General features: G+C 42.3%; 1 protein-coding gene across 4 annotated transcripts in view; it reads left to right on the forward strand.

The window, feature by feature from the left end:
* Window positions 1–22,196, forward strand: part of slit1a (slit homolog 1a (Drosophila)) — a 119,818-nt gene that overhangs the window by 94,477 nt on the left and 3,145 nt on the right. For 2 of the 4 annotated variants that reach the window (XM_061791150.1, XM_061791151.1), the window contains 18 exons: window positions 52–195; window positions 265–431; window positions 1,458–1,590; window positions 4,498–4,566; window positions 4,646–4,717; window positions 4,802–4,873; window positions 11,633–11,704; window positions 14,636–14,799; window positions 14,995–15,119; window positions 15,268–15,371; window positions 15,515–15,654; window positions 15,729–15,822; window positions 15,911–16,048; window positions 16,507–16,735; window positions 18,154–18,284; window positions 18,369–18,562; window positions 20,871–21,159; window positions 21,574–21,785. In XM_061791150.1, coding sequence (XP_061647134.1) covers window positions 52–195; window positions 265–431; window positions 1,458–1,590; window positions 4,498–4,566; window positions 4,646–4,717; window positions 4,802–4,873; window positions 11,633–11,704; window positions 14,636–14,799; window positions 14,995–15,119; window positions 15,268–15,371; window positions 15,515–15,654; window positions 15,729–15,822; window positions 15,911–16,048; window positions 16,507–16,735; window positions 18,154–18,284; window positions 18,369–18,562; window positions 20,871–21,159; window positions 21,574–21,785 — 2,549 coding nt within the window. The remainder of the gene's footprint in view (window positions 1–51; window positions 196–264; window positions 432–1,457; window positions 1,591–4,497; window positions 4,567–4,645; window positions 4,718–4,801; window positions 4,874–11,632; window positions 11,705–14,635; window positions 14,800–14,994; window positions 15,120–15,267; window positions 15,372–15,514; window positions 15,655–15,728; window positions 15,823–15,910; window positions 16,049–16,506; window positions 16,736–18,153; window positions 18,285–18,368; window positions 18,563–20,870; window positions 21,160–21,573; window positions 21,786–22,196) is intronic. The other 2 variants (XM_061791152.1, XM_061791153.1) reach the window with 1 other exon arrangement.

Consider the following 22,196-nt stretch of genomic DNA (forward strand, 5'->3'; position numbering starts at 1 on the left):
ACAATATATTTCTACGATATTTCTTTTATTGCTCTGTCTCCTTCACCACAGAATGCTCAGGAATAACAAGATCAGCTGTGTCCACAATGACAGCTTCACGGGCCTGCACAACGTGCGTCTGCTGTCTCTCTACGACAACCAGTTGACCACCATCACCCCTGGAGCCTTCGATACCCTGCAGACCCTCTCCACCCTGTTAGTCCACACTTTCACCGTCATACGTTGCTCCTTTCCACACCGCCTTACACGCTATCTCTCTGACAGAAACCTTCTGGCCAACTCGTTCAACTGCGATTGCCGGCTGTCCTGGCTGGGAGACTGGCTAAGGAGCAGGAAGATCGTTACGGGTAACCCTCGCTGCCAGCGTCCAGCCTTCCTCAAGGAGATCCCCCTGCAGGATGTGGCGCTGCCTGATTTCCGCTGCGAGGAAGGTATGTCCTTACAGCGTGAGGCTGATCGGAGCTTTCTTGTCAGTTGCTCTACCAACAGCATTGACCTTTGCTAAGTAAAAGTTGCTAAGTTTGTCTAGCTTTCTGAACTAACACTGGTTGAACTCCCTGGAGGATTATTAACAAGAGGCTATATTTTTTTTGTCTTTAATAGTTAACCAAAGCTAATAGCTGTGGTTACAGACATCTTCCTAAACTATATTTCCAAAGTTTAAGAGCCATGAGCAATGCAATTAAAATGTTTATTTTTTTTAAAAAGCGACCTTACTCAGCTACTTAATCGGAAATTAATCTGTACGCAATCTTATGTTCATGGCTGCCGGGCTTCTTTATGCAACAAAGCTTTACAGCTTTAAATTTGTTTAAATATGTTTCTAACCTAACTTTATTCACTCTTTATTTAAAAAAAAAAAAAAAAAACGGGTTCACAATCTTGAGGTGGTTAAAATGCTCAAAACGTGAGGTTTTTTTCAAAGTTTTATTGCAGCTTTTCAACTCCATACATTACGAGTGAGAGCTGCCTAAACTGCCAGCGATCATTTGCAATAATGAGTGCTTTTGTCCAGCTCTTTGTTTACGAAATAGATTGCAGCTCAGCACTTCCTAAGCTGCTTGTCGATGTCAGGCTGAGTGAAGCTATATTGAGCGGTTTGCCTTATTGACCGGTCAGCTTATTTTCAGCTGAATTCATGTTAGACTTGTCTCCAGGCCTCAGGCCAGCTTCCATTCTTTGTCCAGGTTCGTCAATATTATATTACTGAGGCTCCTTTATCTCTTTCTCGGTAGACTTCCTATCTTTTCTTTGTCTCAATACCCCGCTGTCACTTTGAGAGATTGTGGTATTTGTGCTTTGTCTCGCCTTCAAACTTTCCATTCTTTCATCACTTTCTCTGCCTGCCCTGACAGCTCAGACTGAAGCTGTAATCTACATCTCACCCGCACTCTTTTTCATCCCGCGGCACCTTTCTCTGTGTGTAACTACTCCTGCAATTTCCTCTCTTTCCGCAGGCCACGAGGAGTCAAGCTGTGTGCCCAGACCTCAGTGCCCCAGCGAGTGCACTTGCCTGGAGACAGTGGTTCGCTGCAGTAACAAGCACCTCCACATGTTGCCCAAAGGAATCCCCAGAAACGTGACGGAACTGTAAGTGCCTTGGCTACTTTTGATCGCATCACTTGTGTGGCTTTAACTGAGTAGGAAGATAATATATACATAAAGGACAAAAGCACTGGGACAACAGGTTGGCAGTGTGGAGATTGTCAACCTTTTTGCAGCTTCCACACTTTCATCCATCCCTTTTTCATTAGCACTTGCCTTCTTCGGCGTCAGGGGGTGAGCTGGTGCCTATCCTAGCTGATTTTAGACAAGAGGCAGGTTACACCCATGACTGGTTGCCAGTCATTCGAGGGGCCATTCTAGACAAAACATTCACACTCACATCCACGCATAACCTTACAGGCATGTTTTTGGAAGGTGGGAGAAAGCAGGACTACCTGTAGAAAACCTACACCAGCACAGGGAGAACATGGACGAACAAGGATGTTAGAACCTCCGAACTGTGAGGCAGATGTGCTAACCACTATCTATCATTATGCCCGCTTCTGCTCATATGGGAAAATATTCTTCCACACCGCACCCGTCCAAGCATTGACCTGGAATAGCGCCTAAATCAAACATCGACTAGAACATTGTGGTTGACTAATTAATTTATTAGATTAGAGGTTTGTTTTAAGATTTACAGTATGCTTATACAGGGGGTCCTCAGTTTACGACAGGCCTGCATGCATTAAACTTGTTCATGTTTTATATTTATGGCCTGGAAGTGTTTTTCATATAAATATTTACTGTAATTATGACTTCGCTCCTGCATTAGCATATCTTTGTGATTATATGATTCAATTTACATGAAACGTCGGGTTGGTTAAGTCGCCGCAGTGGGAAGAGAACTCCATTACAAACTGAGGACCCCCTAGTACGTATCAAGGGGAGGGACGACAGGGATTGTGCGCAAACATTCCAAAACGTAATTGCTTTTAGACTGTATCAGTTGTGCTGCTTTTGATGGAGGTGTTGGAATTACATGTATACAGTGGACCTTCGCATGCTTGTGGTTCGGCACCCGCTGATTCACCTAATTTTTCTCATCCATCCATCCATCCATTCTCAACACTGCTTCTCCTGATCAGGATCACGGGGCGTTGGAGCCTATCACAGCTGACTTCGGGCGAAAGGCGGACTACAGCCTGAACTGGTCACCAGTCAGTCACAGGGCACATATAGATACGGACAACCATTCGCACTCACATTCAAACCGTCACTGAGTGGGAACTGAACCTGCACTGCCTGCACCAAAGTCAGGCGAATGTACCGCTACACTATCCATTCTTTTTTTCTTCTTTTTAGGAGGAAATCAATCTAGAAAATGCTTATTTTCCCGTGTATTCAAGAATGTTTTGGGTTTAAAAAAAAAAGAAAGAAAAAAAGAACATTCCCCCAGACCAGTCCACAGTGTACCTTGCATCTCGCCCAAAGTCAGCTGGTATAGACTCCAGCTAACACGCAACCCTACTGAGAATACACACTGTAGAAAATTAAACCCAAAAGCTGATTTACTATTTAAATGTTTAGCAGAGGTGTTCCCCAACACTTGTGCATGTAGCATGCGTAATGCGTGTCTTCTGGAGGCGTGGCAGAGATTATATGTTAACAGCAGAGGCAAAGAAAACACATCTGATCATTTTGAAGAAGAGAGCATGGAGAAAAAGTGGCCAAGAAGGCTTGCAGTTGTTCTCACAGACATTCTTCTTGTGTGCTTCCCTGCAGCCGTCGGGGCTCGCACTGATGTCACTCTCTTACTTGTGGCCAAGGATCAGTGTGTGTCCGTGTGTGTACGTGTGATGGTGTGTGTGCGCATACTTGTGTCAGGGCCAAAAGCCTGTCCACGGGAGCATAGGGGAGCAAGAGGACATTTTAATGAGCACTTTTCAATGGAAAGGGGAGGGAATGGAACTTTCCAATACTGCTGCGAGTGTTACACACACACACACACACACACACACACACAGTGTAAGCCTTGAGGCCTGTCATTGTCCCAGCAGGTGTGACCAGGTGGGCCTCTCTTCTGGCCTTTCATGTAGTCGTCTGGAACGCGCGCAACACCGTCATTATCCAAAGTGTCCTGTGCACCATCATTACCTATCATTACCCCGCAGTCCAAAGCCCCTAGCTAACCAGTATACCTCCCTCTTCAGCCTACCAACTCTTGAATAGAGTCAACAAAAGCAGGAGAAAGGCCCCCGCAGCTCCTCTCAGGCCATTTGTCAGGGTGGCAACCCTCTGTTAGCACTTTGCATTGGCAGTGTCTGCATCCTTGCAGGCATGATGACGACGGTGGTGGGCTGCAAGAGAACACACACACACACATGGGAGTGTGTCTTTCGCAAGAGGTCCAGGAAATATAAAGTGTTGTAGGGTTGTTCTAAAATGCATATCGTGTCTGTGCTGTGCTCATTCAAATTGTCATTGCATGTTTGTTAGCTATGTATGCCAGATGAATGGCTTTGATGGTTTGGGCGCAGATGGGTATTTGAGAGCTTCTGTGTACTGTATGTTTGTTGTCACATGTTTTTACATTGGACCCCCTTGGAAATGAGATGGCTGCTCATCTCAAGAGGACATTCATAAATACACTTCAACTGCAGCAAGGAAGAGAGTCACAGAAAAAACTTTTAGTCTGTTTACATGGCTGCATTTACACCCTTATAAACAATGTAAACAACAACTCGACAGGTTCTAAGCCCTGATGCAACACTTTTCTTTAAACACTCCTAATCCCTCTCGCAGCGAGACGTCCACTCTCAGGCAGCTGCACCGACTTCGCCGTTCCAACAAAAGCAATATATTTCTTCGCAACTTGATGGAAATATAGCTTTGACCGCCAAGAAATAATAGTGATAGTAAACTATGGACAGGCTTATTTCTCTCTTTAGTACATGCAGTGTTAAATTATGCACTGTACAGAGCTTGGAATGAATGCCTTTTTTGCTTCAGGTATCTGGATGGAAACCAGTTCAGTGTGCTACCAAAAGAGCTGTCCTCCTTTAAATTCCTTCAGCTGGTGTAAGTCTCCTTCCTGGTCTGATTTTCAGAGAACAATGACAAGAAATAATAATTGTATTTATTTATTTATTTATTTTAGGGACCTGAGCAACAACAAGATCAACTCTCTGACCAACGCGTCTTTCGCCAACATGAGCCAGCTTACCACTCTGTAAGTGCCGAGGGGCCTCGAACTCAGCATCCATTCTTTCAGAACAGTGGAATTAATGCAGTGACTTTTTTTTTTACATTGTAGAATCCTGAGCTACAACTCCTTGCGGTGCATTCCTAAAATGGCCTTCAGTGGGCTGCACTCCCTCCGACTACTGTGAGTTCCAAAATGTTGTGCTTTATTTTAATGGTTCTCAGGTTTTACACCAAGTACCACCTCAAAAAATATTTGGCTCTCCAAATACCACCAGAATTACCAAAAATAAATAAACAATAGCATAGTGGGCCTAAATGCTCATCATAAACAAGGCAGATGTTTTATTCACAAAAGCATATTTTATATTATTTTAAGCTACTGTGTCATTATGCACCACCTTACCACTGTGCTTGAATATAGAGAAATATAAAACTGTAGTTTAAAAAGTAATTCATTTCAAATGTATCACACATAAAAAAAATTTTTAAATGTACCAACATTAGTGTTTGTAAACAAACACTTCTAAAAGATTAACTGCAAATGTATTGTATGTAAAAGAAAACAAATTGTACCAAATGTACTCTATTGGATTAGAAATATGTTCAAAACACACAAATTTGCAGAAAAACTCACCTATTTGGTGTTTCTGTCTTTAGGCCCAAGCAAGAAAACTATTACTTTGATGGCATCTTGGTGCCAAGAAACTATGTTGAATTGAGTTGAGGAGTTTCAGTTTGACAAAAATACTTATTTTGCAATAAGAGAAAAAAAAAATACAGCAAAACCAATGTCCCCAAACCTTTGAGCTGTGTTAAAAATTTAACTTTTCTTCCTGTTTTGGCCATGATTATGCTGGATTGCTGGATGGATGCACAGCTTTATAAATGTAAAAAAATAAAAATTATTTGGAATTAATGTCATGTACAATCCATAGATTTTATACAGCACTTTTCAAGAAACTCCAATAACAAGGAAACCAAGTATAGTAACACAAGAAGAAAAAGAGAAAGTGTGAAAAAAGTGCAAAATAGAAAAAATAGTTATTTTGAGAAGTTCTACAATCAGCCTAAATGAGTCATTAAAAAGAATATTTGACAACGGAGGGAGAAGAGGTCAGCAGATGTTGAGAATCTTTGATAAACTCCAGAGGACTGGGCCGTCTAAACAGTTATGACAGCTTATGAATACACGCACACAAACACAACCTCTGACCCATTTTCTCTGCGTAAGTGGCAGCCTCGGCGTTCGGCATCCGCAGCCCACACCTCGCTTGGGCCACTGCGCACAATCACCATGACACTGATTACCCGAGAATGTTCACCCGCGCTAACCGTAATGGCTTTGACGGTGCCTCCGAGCCTTTGATTGTGCCCTCTCGCTGACCGTGGGCTCTAAATGGGGAGGAATCGGTCTGCTCAATAACTGAGATGTTGGATATAAATGTGTGCGACACTTAAATGATGAAACCCAAGCAAGATTTGGACCCGGTGCCTCGCGCTCCAACTCAAATCTGCAGCCTCGCTCACAAGGCCAGACACAGTGGAGACTCACGTCTGTGTGTGTAGACCATGGGTGTTTTTCTCTGACTGCTGCTTACAGAAAAAACAAAGGCTGCAAGGAACAGTTCAACATTCTTCACCTTTATTTTCTTAAATCCACTAAAACCAATCCATCAGTATAGGTAAAGATATGCTGAAATGGAATACTCTTTGGTGCGTTATATGAATAGGAATGTTGTGACTATTTTAGTTGTAAATGTTTTTTTTTTTTACATTTTCACATACCTAGAAAAACGCTATGTAAAACCAATCTATCAATCGCGGAAGATGTGGGTGTTGCAAGCCCCACACTTTTTCAACACCCACACTAACTTGGCGAGTCGTGTCAAATGCTATTTTTAGTTAATGGCGCGGGCCACTGCAAAACAGACAGCTGGGCGCAAATGCCCCGTGGACCATAGTTTGGACACCATGGTGTGGACGCATCGGCCTTCCATGTGTGCTTGTAGCAGGCACACTTTTTTTTTAAATTTTTACTAGTGACAACAAAGCTTTTTACGGTGGGATATGACCAAAGCCCCCCCCCCCCCCCCCCCCCCCCCCATGATTACTCCTCACAAAGCCTGAGAGGCCTTTTATCACCCGACAAGAGCGAAGCTCGGCCGTCATTAGCTTGATGTCGCCTTGCTTGCCTTGCGAGCGCCGCTTTGATCCCTAATGAAGCACCATCCGTTATTTCTGCTCTTACTCACTCACGCCAGGCCCACTTCCACGAGACTGCCTGGGTGACGCCATGTGAAGCCACACACGACTCTCAGACTTAAATCAATGATGTATATTAGCAAACAACATGCCTGTAGTAGGATAAATAGTAGGTACATATTTTTAAAAGGCGTTTGTGTTTTTGATGCTCAATCAAAGCTAACATTTTGGGCCTTTCCAGACGCAAATGACCTGTGTTTGTGTCTTTAATGGTAAAACTACTATTCTCCCTTGTATGACACCCTAGTATGTCCTATTTTGGTAAATGAGCCAGCAGTTGTGTTTTTTGTTTTTATTGTTCCATAGGCAGCACGGTAGGTAGGTAGTGGTCAGCCAGTGTGCCTCACAGTCGAGAGGTCCCGGGTTTGAATCTCAGCTCAGGCTCAGGTTCATTTATCAGCCTGCACATTTCACACAGAACCCTACAAAGTTAGACATTGCCGGGTCTGTGCGTACTTTCACACAGGCGATACGGCACGCTGCAGTCAGATAATTCAATGCGTGACCAACCTGACAACGTGGTTGTCTGATGTGACGGAATAAGTGAATGTGAAACTACACACCCTTGATGATGTCTTTCACACAGAACAGTAACACAGGGAAAAGCAGAAAGACAGATTCCATGTTTGAGCAGAAAGACAGATTCCATGTTGCTGTTTTTGTGCCTTCTCCAGTCATTAATTTCTTTCTACCTGTTGCTTTTGCATGTACGTAGGTACTTGACCGCCTGCAAATGGTTTCTCCTCTTGATATAGATTTGGATAGAGAAAAATGTTTTAAAAAAAATAGATGTCAGTGTGAATTAACCTCAGTCAAATTTAGACATCTTTTCCATTCTGCCGATCAATCAAGCCCCTCGTATTAAACATCAGCTGCTCTTGCACTTTTATTTCTTTACGCTGTGAGGCCACAAATGTAAAGCGACAATGAGCTCCAATTAATGGTTTTCGACTTCAATACCCAAGTTGACAGTTCAAAGTTTAGCGCTTCACTGAAAGCGTGAAGTGAGAGCGGGAAAGGCGCACACCCCGAGGTGCCGACGCCTTTACGAAGCTGCACCTTTGGATTTACACCGCAGTAAAGATGAGAAGCATCATTAACGCTTCAAACAGAAGAGTGGGCCCGAACCTGGCATGGGCACTGTGCGGTTTTACTCAGAGTGAGATTTCACTTGTGCATATGAAGTTTGTGGTTTTGAGCTCCCTATTAATAAGCTGCTAATTGGCCTGCTGGGTATTAGATGTGGGGGATGATGAGTGGGGGGGTTGTGGGGGGGGGGGGGGGGGGGGGGGCGAGCCGAAACAGCGCCAGGGTGTGGCCCACATGCTGGGTTGAAGCGGGAAAAGAAAGTGACATGAACTGACATTAATCCAAACAAAAAAAGCGAAATAAATAATAATAATAAATAAATAACTTTCATATTCTCAGTGTGAGTCACGACAAAAATGAAGACTCATTTAAGGAGTGCAGGTACATGCAACATAATGCAGATTTTTTTTCCCCTCCCCCATGATGCATGAAGTCATGATCAGGTCTGTGCACACCAGCCATGAAAATGATGTGATTTCATGATGCACAGCTGCGCACAAGACAAAGAGGGGGTGTAATTACGCGAGTGGATCAGGTAGCTTGCCCGAGACTCCCTGGCTGCCTGCTCTCATGAGCACTCTGCCAGGCTGGCACACTGCTTGCCGCTCGCTGGTCACTCGCTCATAAGCATCTGCCTCCACATTCAGGCCATTTAATTTGTCTCAAGACACTTTCATTGCGTTCAGTGCAGCTGTGCCAATTGCTTTGCCCTGACTGGTAATAACCACAGCATTGTTGGAAGGAAGTCTGGTGACACGGCAGTTCTTTAGCGAGAAGATGACATGTTTGTTTTAAAGAAGAAAATTACATGATTTATTTTTCCCCATGCAAAACAATGAAAATAGAAATATTCTATTCCATAGTCAAACTGTCACCATCGCTGTCAAACAAGTGTAAACACAAGTTATCCACCCTTAACAGAAAGATGTTAAAACAATAAAAAAGTGTTGTAACTTTTAAAGACAACGTTGTAATGTGAGGGAGATTCACACATTTAACTGTTTAACATTATTTACTATCATACAAGTGTAAGAAGAATTTCATCACTTTTGATGTTGAAAGCTAAAGAGAAAACATAACGACAAAGAAATTATTCACGACAAGCGGCGATTCGAGCTTGAATGGAAAGCGAGAGTTCCCTTTAGCGGACAATAGATATGGCTAGAGGTGGGTACACTAGCCAAACATTGTACTCAACTAAGAGCTCTGCTACTTTAGAAGAATATTACTTAAGTTAAAAAAAACAAACCTCCAAATAATGTCTTAAGTACTCAGTGAAAGAAGCGACACAAGTACCGAGTAATGAATATTTCTCAATATTTCTGAATATTTTTTTTCTTAATCAAAGTGTGGATATCAAATAGACAAAATATAAAGTGGGAAAGCACAAATTCATTTATTGACCAACAATATTACTGTAACTTAAACAATACTGAATTCAATCTGTTTTTTAAAAAATAACATAAATTAAAGCAAATTCAGCCACAAGAAATAAACTTTTGGGGGGTTACACTTGTAAAACAGCACAATAGGCTCACCAGGCAGAGATTACATAGAAAACCATGAAAAATGTGTATTCTGAAGTTCAAAGTGGAGACAGTTTTAGGCAGACACAAATGAAAGCGCATGACAGCCTCCATTGTTTCTGCCATGAGTCACGCAAATGAGTCACTTTGAAAACTTTGCTTCTGTGTGGAGCCGTGGAGACTTTGCGGGAGGTCATGTGACTGCCGGCCTTCAAGTTGAATGGTGAAACCTGTGACAGAAGTCTCTCTGATGAACTAGAGCAAATTAGCATTAGTCTTAGCATTAATAGATAGATAACAATTAAACGAGCGCAACAGAGCTCAATGTAACGGCATAAAAGTTGCATTTCTTCTTAACAAAAAAACTTGAGTAAAAGTAAAAACTTTATAGCATTGGAAGAACTCAGACAAGTAAATCCAATTTATCCAATGAGTTACTTAAGTGAATGTAGGTTTTTACTTCCTATCTCTGCCTCCCACATTCCAAAACCATGCATGTTAGGTTCATTGAAGACACATTGTTTCGAGATGCAAACGGTTGTTTGTCTATATGTGCCCTGCGATTGACTGGCGACCAGTCCAGGGTGTAGCCCACCTCTTGCCCCAAATCAGCTGGGATGGGAATGAGGACAGACATTAGAAAATTGGATGGTTTAACTTCTTGGGGTAATGCAAATTGTTCTTTGAGTAACTCCTGAGTTCCAAAAACACAGTGGTCCTCTAAAACTTCCTAGTTCTGGGGTAAAGTTCCTGAAAGGCACTTTTAATATGTTGCAACTCTATTACTGTCTGCCTTATACGCTTGTTGTTGGCCCTGCCAGCCAGACGCACTCTGAAACTCGATCGTGTCCTTCTCCGGACTTCAAGAGCCTCACGTATTTGCACGAGGCTCAACTATAAGCTCAAAGCAGCTACCACACACGCGGCATTCAGTCAAATATTAAACTCAGTGTTGACGTCTTCTTCAGCAATGAGGACAATTGTCAATTGTTTCACTATAAACTTTGTCAGTGGTTCTAAATAAGCCACCATAATGAGTCATTGAATTAAAGTGGACAAAGGAGTAATGCATACTTTGTTCACATTAGTTTTTTTGCCATAACTCATCAAATGTAAGGGTGGTTAAATTGTTAACTATTCAATTAAACTCTCCATTAACCAGGTTAGTTACACATCTAATGATGTTTGACCAACAAAAAACAACCAAGTCCATGCATTTTGTAAGACAAGTCAGTAAGTGTTCTCTCATTTGTCTACTCGACATTTAATTCTGCAGTATCTGCTTGTCGCTGTTATGCTGTTTGTTTGTTTTAAAGGTGTCATATTTTGCCAAACCAACTTTTATTTTTTATTTTGGATGTAACATTGTCTCAATGGTGCCTCAGTAAACGTGAAATATGAATTAAAATCATCCACGCATTCCTGAGTTCCAGACGTCTTTTTGCCGAGAGGCCTGTAATCGGGTTATTCAAATTTTTGGAGCTTATCTACGTCACCAGTGAAGAGCTCCGCCTTCCCTCTCCACTGCGACCCAGCATTGTCAACATAACAAACACGTGTGTTCTCATAAGTGGGTCTTCTATGAAGGCAACCAATTAGCGGAAACCAATTAGCCAAATATGGACCAAGTGGATACAAAACTGTGTCAAACACAAGAAGCTGTCAGAGGGGCATTTTCTAGACACTCGTATGACAAAAAACAAAGTGGTTTTTTTAATGAATTTTACACTTTTATACTGTCTGTGTTAGAGAGTCACTCTATGGAGGTCTAAATAACCAAAATACAGGACCTTTAAACAGATGTTCAAATTGACTCATTTATATAAGTATATGTCTGCACGCAATAAAAAAATGAATGCTCTCAGTTGGTGTTTAATTCGATTTTACAGGTGTAAACATACTTTTTTGTGCTATGATTAGCGAACAAATATTTTATCATCACTCCAATATATGTCGTGAGCGCTAACAGTACAGAAGAGTAACCTGGGACTTGCTAGAAACTTGATCGTTAAGACTTGTGACTTGCACATGCGGTGTGACTTACTCCCACCTCTACCTCGAAGGTCTCTCCATGGCAACGAAATCTCAGAGCTTCCTGATGGCATCTTCGGCGACGTGGCCTCACTCTCCCATTTGTAAGTATCGCACGCACACACACGCACACACAAACACGCTGTATTCACCAGCTTATCTAATATCATCTGCACACACATGCAGTCATACATACATATGCTTTCAGGCAGCAGTGTGGCACACAGTGGCAGGTCTGTAGTCCTCTTTGGTGGGCTCGACCTCCCTCCCCTTACTCTAATTAAGCGCTCTGTGGTTAAAGCTCCACACAGAGCCCTCCACTGTCCCGTCTCTATCTCCAAAACATACACACGCTCAGATGGTCCGCACAGATCTGTGTGTTTATTTATGTCTGTACTTTTTTTTTTTTTTTTTTAACACACACACGTCATTCCTGAATCCTGATCAATAGACTTATCAGGGTGAGAGTGGTGCCAAAGGGAGGAGGAAGACGTAGTCGAGGCAAGACGGAGGGGCCATTGATCTTTGCTCCCGGTCAAGTGGCGTCCGTGTTTGCAGATGTCAGGTGTCAGCTATTGGCGCGGCCTGAAAGATGAGCCTGTGCGCCGCCGTAATGGAAGTGCATCGATTCAGGAGCGCGAGGACAGAGCCCGCATTGATCCCGCCGTGACACCGGCGCTTAAGAGCATCTCGTGGTCGCATATTGGCAGTGCGGCACGGAGGATAAATACTCTCTCCATCTCTTTTGTTCCTCCACATTTGTACTCATGCTACACACTACCATACACACTCCACACAGAGTTGACTCTGATGCCATGGCAGACTTACCATTTGGCAAACATACTGTAGGCAGTTGCCAGGGGTCCTGAGATTTCCAGGGGCTTACAAATGTTTCGTAAAAACTGAAAGGCAATCAGTCTTAATTCACACACTTAAAAAACACACACACAAAAAACTGATCATTTCGACGCCCCCGTCCCCCTTTCATGCAATGGACTGTTCCATCTTCTTACTGCGCATGTACAAACTTGATTCAGGAAAACAAAATAGTTGATTGGTGAAAATAGTGAAGTAGCATTATCCCAGTGTAGCAGGGAAGCAAAGAAGGCGGAAGAAGAGGAAAGCAGTTTTATGGTTTTGACCTTTTTCACAGAGACACCAAATGTACGTAACAGACAACAGCACACCGTCTTGCTAGCAGCAGTAGTACTGCTGTCAGTGAAATGGAGGGTGACAAGAGCAACGCTTTTCATCACGAGGATAGGGATATTAAAGCGGTTAAAATAGTAAACTATATTAAATGTTAATGAATTTTCTTATAAATTAAGGTAAAAGTGTTGTGATGCTTCATTTGTTAGAGAATAATCCTCAAGAAGGATCTATGGGTCTTTATCTAGCTCAAGAGAAAGGAGAATTTCCAAAATTTCAGAAATTCAAACTATTTGGTTGATGACAAACATTAATATTCAAAATCGTTCCAGTAAATGGATGTGAAGGGCCTTATGACTGGGTTTGCCTTGGGCCCCCAAATGACTAAATGCGCCACTGCTCCGAAGTAGTTTGTCTTGGTTGACGGTGTAGAGAGACACCAGCTGGTTGTGCAGGGTACTACACAAATAGAGCAGGACAAGTTGGAAAAAGAGTCAAATATTCTACTCTAGTAGAAGTACAGTTTTATGACATTTTAAAAAGAAGTAAACATTAAAAAGCAATTTAAAATAAACTCAGAGTAAAAGTTATTTTCATTTTTAATAGGTTTGGAAGGTGGTGGTGTGTTGTTAATGAAGCAATGAAAATGTTTTTGAAAAGTGAATGCAAATGCAATATTATCAATTAAACACGTGGACAACATCACACTGGCCAATAACGAACATTCAACTAGAACATCACATAGTCAAGCGCAGAATACAATAAGCCAAGCCAACTTTGGTTGTACAGCACTTTTAAAAACAACATCCACTGTCCAAAGTGCTGAGTAAAAAAAAAAAAGTATATATGCATAAAGAAACGTGTATATTTTTAGATACAAATAACACACAAACATACAAACATGTCTAAAATGTCCTGAACTCAAATTTAAAAAAATGAATTTTAAAAAGACATACTGTAAGAACAGCAAAGTACAGTAAAATCTAAATCAGATTTAAAAAAAAAAAAAAAAAAAAAAGAAATCTCTGGGTCAAAAGTTAAGTGGAAATGAGGAGACTTAAAATAGATTTAATATTATAAATGTAACAAATGTGCTGCAATAAAAATCACTGCAATGGTTTCCGGTTCCATTTTTATTCTAAGTAATAGTGTTAAAATGTAGTGAAGTACAATTTTTTAAAGATTCATGGGTACACCTTGCATTTGTCGGAAGCCGATTGCAGGGCACGTAGAAACAAACAAGATTTCACACTGAAAGACAATTTAGAGTCTTCAATGAGCCTAACACGAGTGTTTTGGGAATGTGGGAGGAAGTCCATTTATTCATTTAAACTAAAAAAAATAAATAAATTAAAAAAAGAAACTAAAGTACAAGATAGACATATACAATAAAATCCAAAATATAATCGATGTCTCACACAAGGTCGAAAGCCAATCATTTTAAAAGTGTAGTAGTAAAATGTATCGTAATCACTGAAACAGTTTGCAGGTGTTTTTAAAAGCTATATTTTTGTCTATAATCTAGATTTGATGTAAATGCAGCTTTAAATGCAAGCTACTTAAGTACGGGTACAGTTACAGAAATCAAGAACAAATAAAAAGTACTCGATTACAGCACACAAGTAAATATTTTGTTTACTTTTCAACTCTGGGATCCATCCATCACTTGGCGAGTTAATGGGAAACTTGAGTGGGGCTCATTACCACACTAGCCGCACAAAAGTCAGCTATGTGAAACACTACACTAGCAGGAGAGAGGTCACCGCTCAAAAGTGAAGGTCACGGTTCATGGTTGTATCGCATAATTACCCGCATCGCCGCTTCCCGTATTGGTCATTGTAAGATTTGATCATGTTGAGAGATTCTTTTCACTTGTATTTTATCAGAGCAATCGGTGCCAACCCGCTGTACTGCGACTGCCGCCTGCGCTGGCTGTCTGACTGGGTCAAGACTGGATACAAAGAGCCCGGCATCGCCCGCTGTGCTGGTCCACGTGGCCTGGAGGGCAAACTGCTGCTCACCACACCGGCAAAGAAGTTTGAATGCACGGGTGTGCTATATTTGGCTCTAATAACATACACTCACAACATTAGGTGCACCAGCACAAACCGGCAAGATCCAACACAAGGGCTGTATAAAAAAAATAATAATAATAATGCATTTCCTCCAAATAGACATGTTCCATTTTTATGCAGTTCTTGTACAAGAGGTTTATGCTTACCATATGCTTCTTCAATGCACTTAGGTGAGGTGGATACAGCAGTGCTGGCCAAGTGTAACCCATGTCTGTCCAGCCCGTGTCAGAACCAAGGCATTTGTCATAGCGACCCGGTGGATATCTACAGGTGCAACTGCGCTCCGGGATTCAAGGTCAGTCTAGGTCATTGAGCACGCTCAGCGAAGACGTCGACGTCTTGCTGGTCTGACCGTGATTGATTGATAGTGACCAGATTTGAACAAAACAAAAACAAAATGAAGTTAAATGCTACATATTCTTCATCGTGGATTCTCATCTCAGGGCAAGAACTGCGAGACGACTCTGAACGCCTGCGTGAGCAACCCTTGTGCCAACGGAGGGCGATGCCAAGTGAATCAGGAGTTGGAGGAGGAGGGACAGTACAGGTGAGGAAGATCATCTCCAACGGACAGATTTCGATTGATTATTCCCAGTTGAAATCGTGGAAATCGAAGAAATCTGGTTTTGTTCTGTCTGAGCTGAAGTCTCACAACACATGGCGATGTCTGCGTGTGCGCGTGTGTTGCAGCTGCACATGCCCGCTGGGGTTCGAGGGCACCGTCTGCCAGACCAACATTGACGACTGCGAAGACAACGACTGTGAGAACGGTGCCACCTGCGTGGACGGAGTCAACAACTACACTTGTTTTTGTCCCCCCTACTACACAGGTACAATGACCCACGGGCCAGCACGCTGCAGCTTCATGTTGCTGTTTGCAATATTACAAATTATGTGTGTGCAGGGGAGATGTGTGAGGAAATGGAGGACGTGTGCGCCCCAGGACGAAGCCCCTGCCGACATCGGTCGACCTGCCTCATCACCTCCTCTGGGCCCAAGTCAGAGTTTTAAATACATCATTAGGAAGAAAAAAAACAACAACACATTGCAGAAATTAGACTCAAGTGTTGCATTTGTGTGTGTCAGGTGTGTGTGCGCTCCTGGTTATGTGGGTGACGACTGCAGTGTGGACTACGACGACTGCCAAGAGCATCGCTGTCAGAATGGAGCCCAGTGTGTGGACGAACTGAACGGGTACACGTGCCGGTGTCAACAAGGTTACAGGTGAGGATCGCATCAAAGTGCACACAATGGTGTTACTCGTTTTTAAAAAGCATCTCCAATCTATGGATGTAGCTCTAGTTTTTGGGTTTTCCAATACAGTGACAGTGCCAGGGGCAATCTTTTAGATCAGGAAAGAATCCTGTGGAAAAGCAGGAAAACCAAAATGGGGGGAAACAGTTTAACATAAATGAGTAATACATAAAGTATATTAACCAGAAGTAACATAATAAAACTATAAAATCTAAACAAAATAACTACACATTATAGCGATGCTGCGATTGGCTGGCGACCAGTTCAGGGTGTGCCCCGCCTCTCGCCCGAAGATCGCTGGGATGGGCTCCAGCACGCCCGCGACCCTAGTGAGGATAAGCGGTTACAGAAAATGGATGGATGGATTATAGCGATGTAAGTATAGCTACTGTACATAAATGTGCTCCTTCTTTCTTTTCTGTGTGCAGAGGCCAATTGTGTGAGGTTCCTCCTTCGCTGCTGTCCCTGTGCGAGCTGGCCGACTGTCAGAACAGCGCCCCCTGTGTGGAGCGGGCCGGCCGCGCCCTCTGCCAGTGTCCTCCGGAGTTTGGCGGGCCGCGCTGCGAGAAGCTGGTCAGCGTCAACTTTGTGGACAGAGACTCCTACCTGCTGCTCTCCGACCTCAAGAACTGGCCGCAGGCCAACATCACCCTACAGGTACAAGCCGTCATGCTCCACCTAAAACTTTACTCTCATTATGGCTTCACTCTCTTAACATTTTGACTTTTTCACATTACATTCTATGACTGCGGCTATCGAATATTTTTAGAATCAATTAATCTACCAGTTGCCCCATCAATTAATCAAGTAATCTGATCAAAACTGATTTAGCCTTGTGTATGAGAGGTGCAGTTATTATTGTTGTCCACTTGGGGTCGCCATTACCATGTTCCACACTATACTTTCTTACGTATTTGAGTGTGTGTGGTGTTAAAAGGCGGGGCGTGGCCTGGTGAGTGATGTGGGCGTTGTCAAAAGAGAGTGGTGAGTTCAAGTTAGTGGGTGGCTGCTAACTGGTTAAACGCTGGCTAGTCTGCGGATAACCCTTAACTAACCCGCTGACACTAATGAAGATAATGGATGGCTGGATCGTAATATTAACTTTTTCTTCTAAAATTACAAATAATCTGATTTTATCAAAACTTTTTTTCAAGAAATTACTCACATTTTTTAAAATACTCAGAATTTATTTTCATAGTTCTGACTTGTAAAATTCACACTCACATTCACACCTACGGGCAATTTAGAGTCTTCAATCAACCTATCACGCATGTTTTTGGGATGTGGGAGGAAACCAGAAAACCCACCCAGGCACAGGGAGAACATGCGAACGCCACACAGGCGGGGCCGGGATTTGAACCCCAGTCCCCAGAACTGTGAGGCAAATGTGCCAACCAGTCGCTCAACGTGCCGGCTATTTTAACTATAATCTCATAAAAAAGTATTGACTTTTTTGTTATATTCCGACGTCTTGTATTATGTGAACTTCATTCTCCCACTGTATTACTTTTTCTCATAAAATTATGATTTTAATTTCAAAATTTATTCTTATAATTATGACATTTTTAAAATTAAATTCAGACGTTCTGACTGAGCTCTGCTAATATAACAACTTTATTACTACTATGATTTTGTTCGCGGCACGGTGGGCGACTGGTTAGACCATCAGCCTCACAGTTCTGAGGTGCAGGGTTCAATCCCCGTCCCCTCCTGTGTGGAGATTGCATGATCTCCCGTGCCTGTGTGGGTTTTTGTTTGTTTTTGTTCTTGTATAGTCACAGTAACTTTTCTCATTATAGTAAGACTTTATCGTATTTTGTAAGCATTATAACTTTATTTTCTCAAAATTCCAACTTTTCAATTCATTCGATAATGTATTATGACATTTTCTCATAAAAGTGAGATTTTATTTTCAAAATATTTCAAATTGACTCTGATATTTCAACCTTTCTCATTAAATTCCAATATTTGAAATTTGTCAAAATTGCAATTTTATTCTCCTAAAATTCCAACTTCTTATATTAGGATCCTTTCTTGTAAAAGTGTGTGACTCTTCCTGCCTGCTATGTCTTCAGGTATCCACGGCAGAGGATAACGGCATCCTCTTGTACAACGGAGACAATGATCACATTGCGGTGGAGCTGTACCAGGGTCACGTAAAGGTCAGCTACGACCCAGGCAGCCAGCCCGGCCACGCCATCTACAGGTCAGCTGCTCATACCGCATCGCTGCGACATTGTCGACGGTCGCTCCAGTTCTGACAATTGTCACGTTTCCTTCCCGCCGCCAGCGCCGAGACCATCAACGACGGTCAGTTCCACACGGTGGAGCTCGTCACGTTGGACCAGATGGTGAACCTGTCCATCGACGGGGGTCTCCCCACCACCATGGACAGCTTCGGGGCGGTGCGGCCCCTCAACGGAGAGGCTCCACTATACGTGGGGGGTAGGGGCCCTCTCCAGAACACACCTCCCTCCTCTTCAGGCACTCTTAACTACTACACTACTACTACTGTCGATCACCCCCCCCCCCCCCCCTCCCCCTGCCACCACAACCAAAAGCCCCTCTCCTCCTCATCCTCCGCAACTGAGCCACTCATGACTGTAAAAAGTAGACCACTAGTCACCTTCGTGGATCCTCTAGTGCAGTGAAGTGTTCATTGAAAATGAGACGGATATAATATATTTAATATTATTGTAAACCACTAACACTACACTGCTCTTAAATATAGGGGGGGAAACTGTGCATTCATTCATTCATTCATTCATCTTCCGTTCCGCTTATCCTCACTAGGGTCGCGGGCGTTCTGGAGCCTATCCCAGCTATCTTCGGGCGAAAGGCGGGGTACACCCTGAACTGGTCGCCAGCCAATCGCAGGGCACATAGAAACAAACAACCATTCGCACTCACATTCAAAGTCTTCAATTAATGCATGTTTTGGGGATGTTGGAGGAAACTGTACAGTACTTCAATAATGATTCAATTAAAAGTTGTTGCACAAAATAGTTCAATAAAAATAAATGAATAAATGTCCGTATAACAGTTCTTAAAAATTAAATGCAAATGCATTGATCTTTAAAGTTAAATACAACTGAACTGTACTTAGGCATTCCAAATTATTCTTTTAAAATGATTTCTTTATTTATTAAACATGCTTTTGTAAAATTATGACCATATTCTCCTCACATTACATTAAATGTTAAAACATCAAACGTCAATTTAGTTGTTGTTGTTTTTATTGTAAACTTCTGAGTTTGATCTCCATATTAAAAATGTCTTTTAAATTTAGAAATATTTCAAATTTATTTTCATAATAGTAATGACTTAATTCTCATTCTCTCAAGTTTTTCTCATATTTTATTATCTATAAAATTTTGACTTTCTGAAATATTTGTAATTTATTCTTATAATTAGTACTTGTAAAAAAAAATATCTCAAAATTCTGCCTTTATTTTTGTTTTACTTCCATTTTATTATCTTAAAATTATGTCCTTATTCTTGTAATGTTGTGACTTTTTCTTGTTTCAAATAAATAAATAAATAAATAAATACAAATTCTAACATTAGGAATTTCCTTGTAAAATTCTGATTTTTTTTTTTCACCAAAATGTCCATTACTCTGCTCATAACATCCTCTAAATGTGATGTTGTGTCCTTTACATGTGTCCATGTACAGTATTTTACAAGCGTAATTGTTATGAACCCCTCAACTGCCTTAAAAGTCGAGCACCAACAGATTTCACCAGCACAACAAATATTTATGTGTGACTTCTGGCCACTTTTGAGATTGTGCCATGTAAATGAGTTGTTGCTAGGTAACCACTAAACAGAGATTGTCATGAGAAGTGGCTGCAAATGTGTTTTGTGTGTTGATGTCATTCAAAATCATAACAGAAGCCTTTTCATATGAGCTGCTGCCCTCTCTTTCAAGGATGCTGTGTCTTTTGGTGCGTACTTACTAATATCCATTTACACACGTGCCTTGACTTATAAGCATAATGTGTTCTGTCACCACGCGCATAACACAGATCACCCGTGTCTTAAACCAGCTTAATCCATTAATACTTGTTTTTAATTAAAATAAATAACACCATTGTGAAATATAAATAATGTTTCTCCTTTTAGGGTGGCTGTATTGGCCACCTGGGGGCAGTCTAAGACAGACAGACAGATATACTGGTCACTGAGTCAACTCCTCTCTGCTCATCAGTACAGCACTAACATCACTCTGTTTTATTGTCTGTCTATATGTTCTTGCAGCACCATTTGTGTTCAGTCCATTGCTTAAAGGGTTAAAGCACTGCAAAATAGATGCTAAGTAGCGTTAGCATTAAGCTAGGAGGCCATTCTTAAGGCAACGTTGTTTTCAATGCACACCTAATTCTGTAATTGTCTTTGTTTTACGTAAATTTGAACTGGGAGTGGCGTTGAACAGCTTGGAACGCCTCTTTTGTCGAACGGTTCACTATTTGCCAAACCGCTGCTTATTTTAAAGTGTGTGGTGTTCACTGCCACTATACAGTATACTACTCAACAGTATCGCAAGTCTGCGCTTGCAAGTCAAAGCAAAAAAAATGGGCTGAACGACAGTTCGTATCTGGAAAAACTTGTCATCTGAGTCACTTGTATCTCAAGGCACCACTGTGTATGTAATTACAAATTACACACTGTGCGACACACATGCTTGAAAAGCCTTTCCTCCATTTCACTCATACCTTCCCTGTGTTAGCTGTGTGTTTGTGCTGCTACTTGGCGACCGTCACTCCTCTAAACACCTTGCGACCTCCCCCAGGGATGCCCGTGGGCGTGCACCCAGGCGCTTTCCGCCTGTGGCAGGTCCAGAATAGCTCCAGTTTCCATGGCTGCATCCAGAACCTGTACATCAACAACGAGCTCCAGGACTTCACCAAGACCCAGATGAAGCCCGGCGTGGTGCCGGGCTGCGAGCCGTGCAAGAAGATCTACTGCGTGCACGGCATCTGCCAGCCCGACGGCCTCCAGGGGCCCGTGTGCCACTGCCGGCCGGGATGGGCCGGACCGCAGTGTGACCAGCCCGCCGGCAACCCCTGTCAAGGCAGCAAGTATGTTAGCCGTTCTTATCAGATTATCAGCTTTTCCTTGTAAAATTCGTTTTCTCATGAAATGATGACTTTTTTCCCCTAAAAATATTTTGACAGTATTCTCATGAAATTGTTGTTTAGTCATTGTTTTTGGGGGGGGGGGAACACTGGTTCCCTTACTTACGAGATACATTTTTTCGGTGGTCAATGCTCGTAACTCAAAACACTCTTATCTCAAGTCACTGTCAAATATTGAATTCCGACATCATTATTGTGACTGCTGATACCATAACGACTTTATTCTCTTTCCACTACGACTTTTCTTTGGTAACTTTAACACTTCATTTTTCGTCAAATTCAACCCCCCCTCCCCAATGACTGTCAATTTGTGAGGTTGTGACACGCATTACAAGACACGTTGTTGTGTGTTTGTAGATGTGTCCACGGCCGGTGCATACCGCTGGACAGTCAATCGTACCGCTGCGAGTGTAGCGAAGGATACCGCGGTGCGCTGTGCAACCAACAGGGAGAGCTGTTCAACCCCTGCCGCCGGCTGTCCTGCGAACACGGCCGCTGCCACATCTCGGACACGGGAGACGCCTACTGTCACTGTGAAAGTGGCTATACTGGGGAGCTCTGTGACGCAGGTCTGAAATCTTTGATTATTTTGATCACTGGTGGCGTTGGGTTTAGAAAGTCTATTCCCCCCCCCCGCCTGTTCAAATGCCAGGTGTTAGTGATAATAATAATAATAATAATTCGAAACTTTTTCCACCATCAATGTGACATGACATGCACAACTCACTGGGAAAAAAATTAATATTTTCAAGAGCAGGAAATAGGTCACATTAATGGTGGGGGAAAAGTATTCTCATATTTTCGTTGTATCGCAACTTGGCTTTGAAAAGAAAAATGCCAGAGGGGTGTGTAGACTTTTTATATCCACTGTAGTTACCTTTGCAAAGGTTTCAACTGTTTGCATCTTCCTGTCGTGATCTCATTTTAATGCATGTTTGTGCTTGTAATATTAATGCATTCATTTCATAATGAATTTTTCT

The sequence above is a fragment of the Phyllopteryx taeniolatus genome, chromosome 11, assembly GCF_024500385.1.
Source record: "Phyllopteryx taeniolatus isolate TA_2022b chromosome 11, UOR_Ptae_1.2, whole genome shotgun sequence".
Classification (NCBI taxonomy): domain Eukaryota; kingdom Metazoa; phylum Chordata; class Actinopteri; order Syngnathiformes; family Syngnathidae; genus Phyllopteryx; species Phyllopteryx taeniolatus.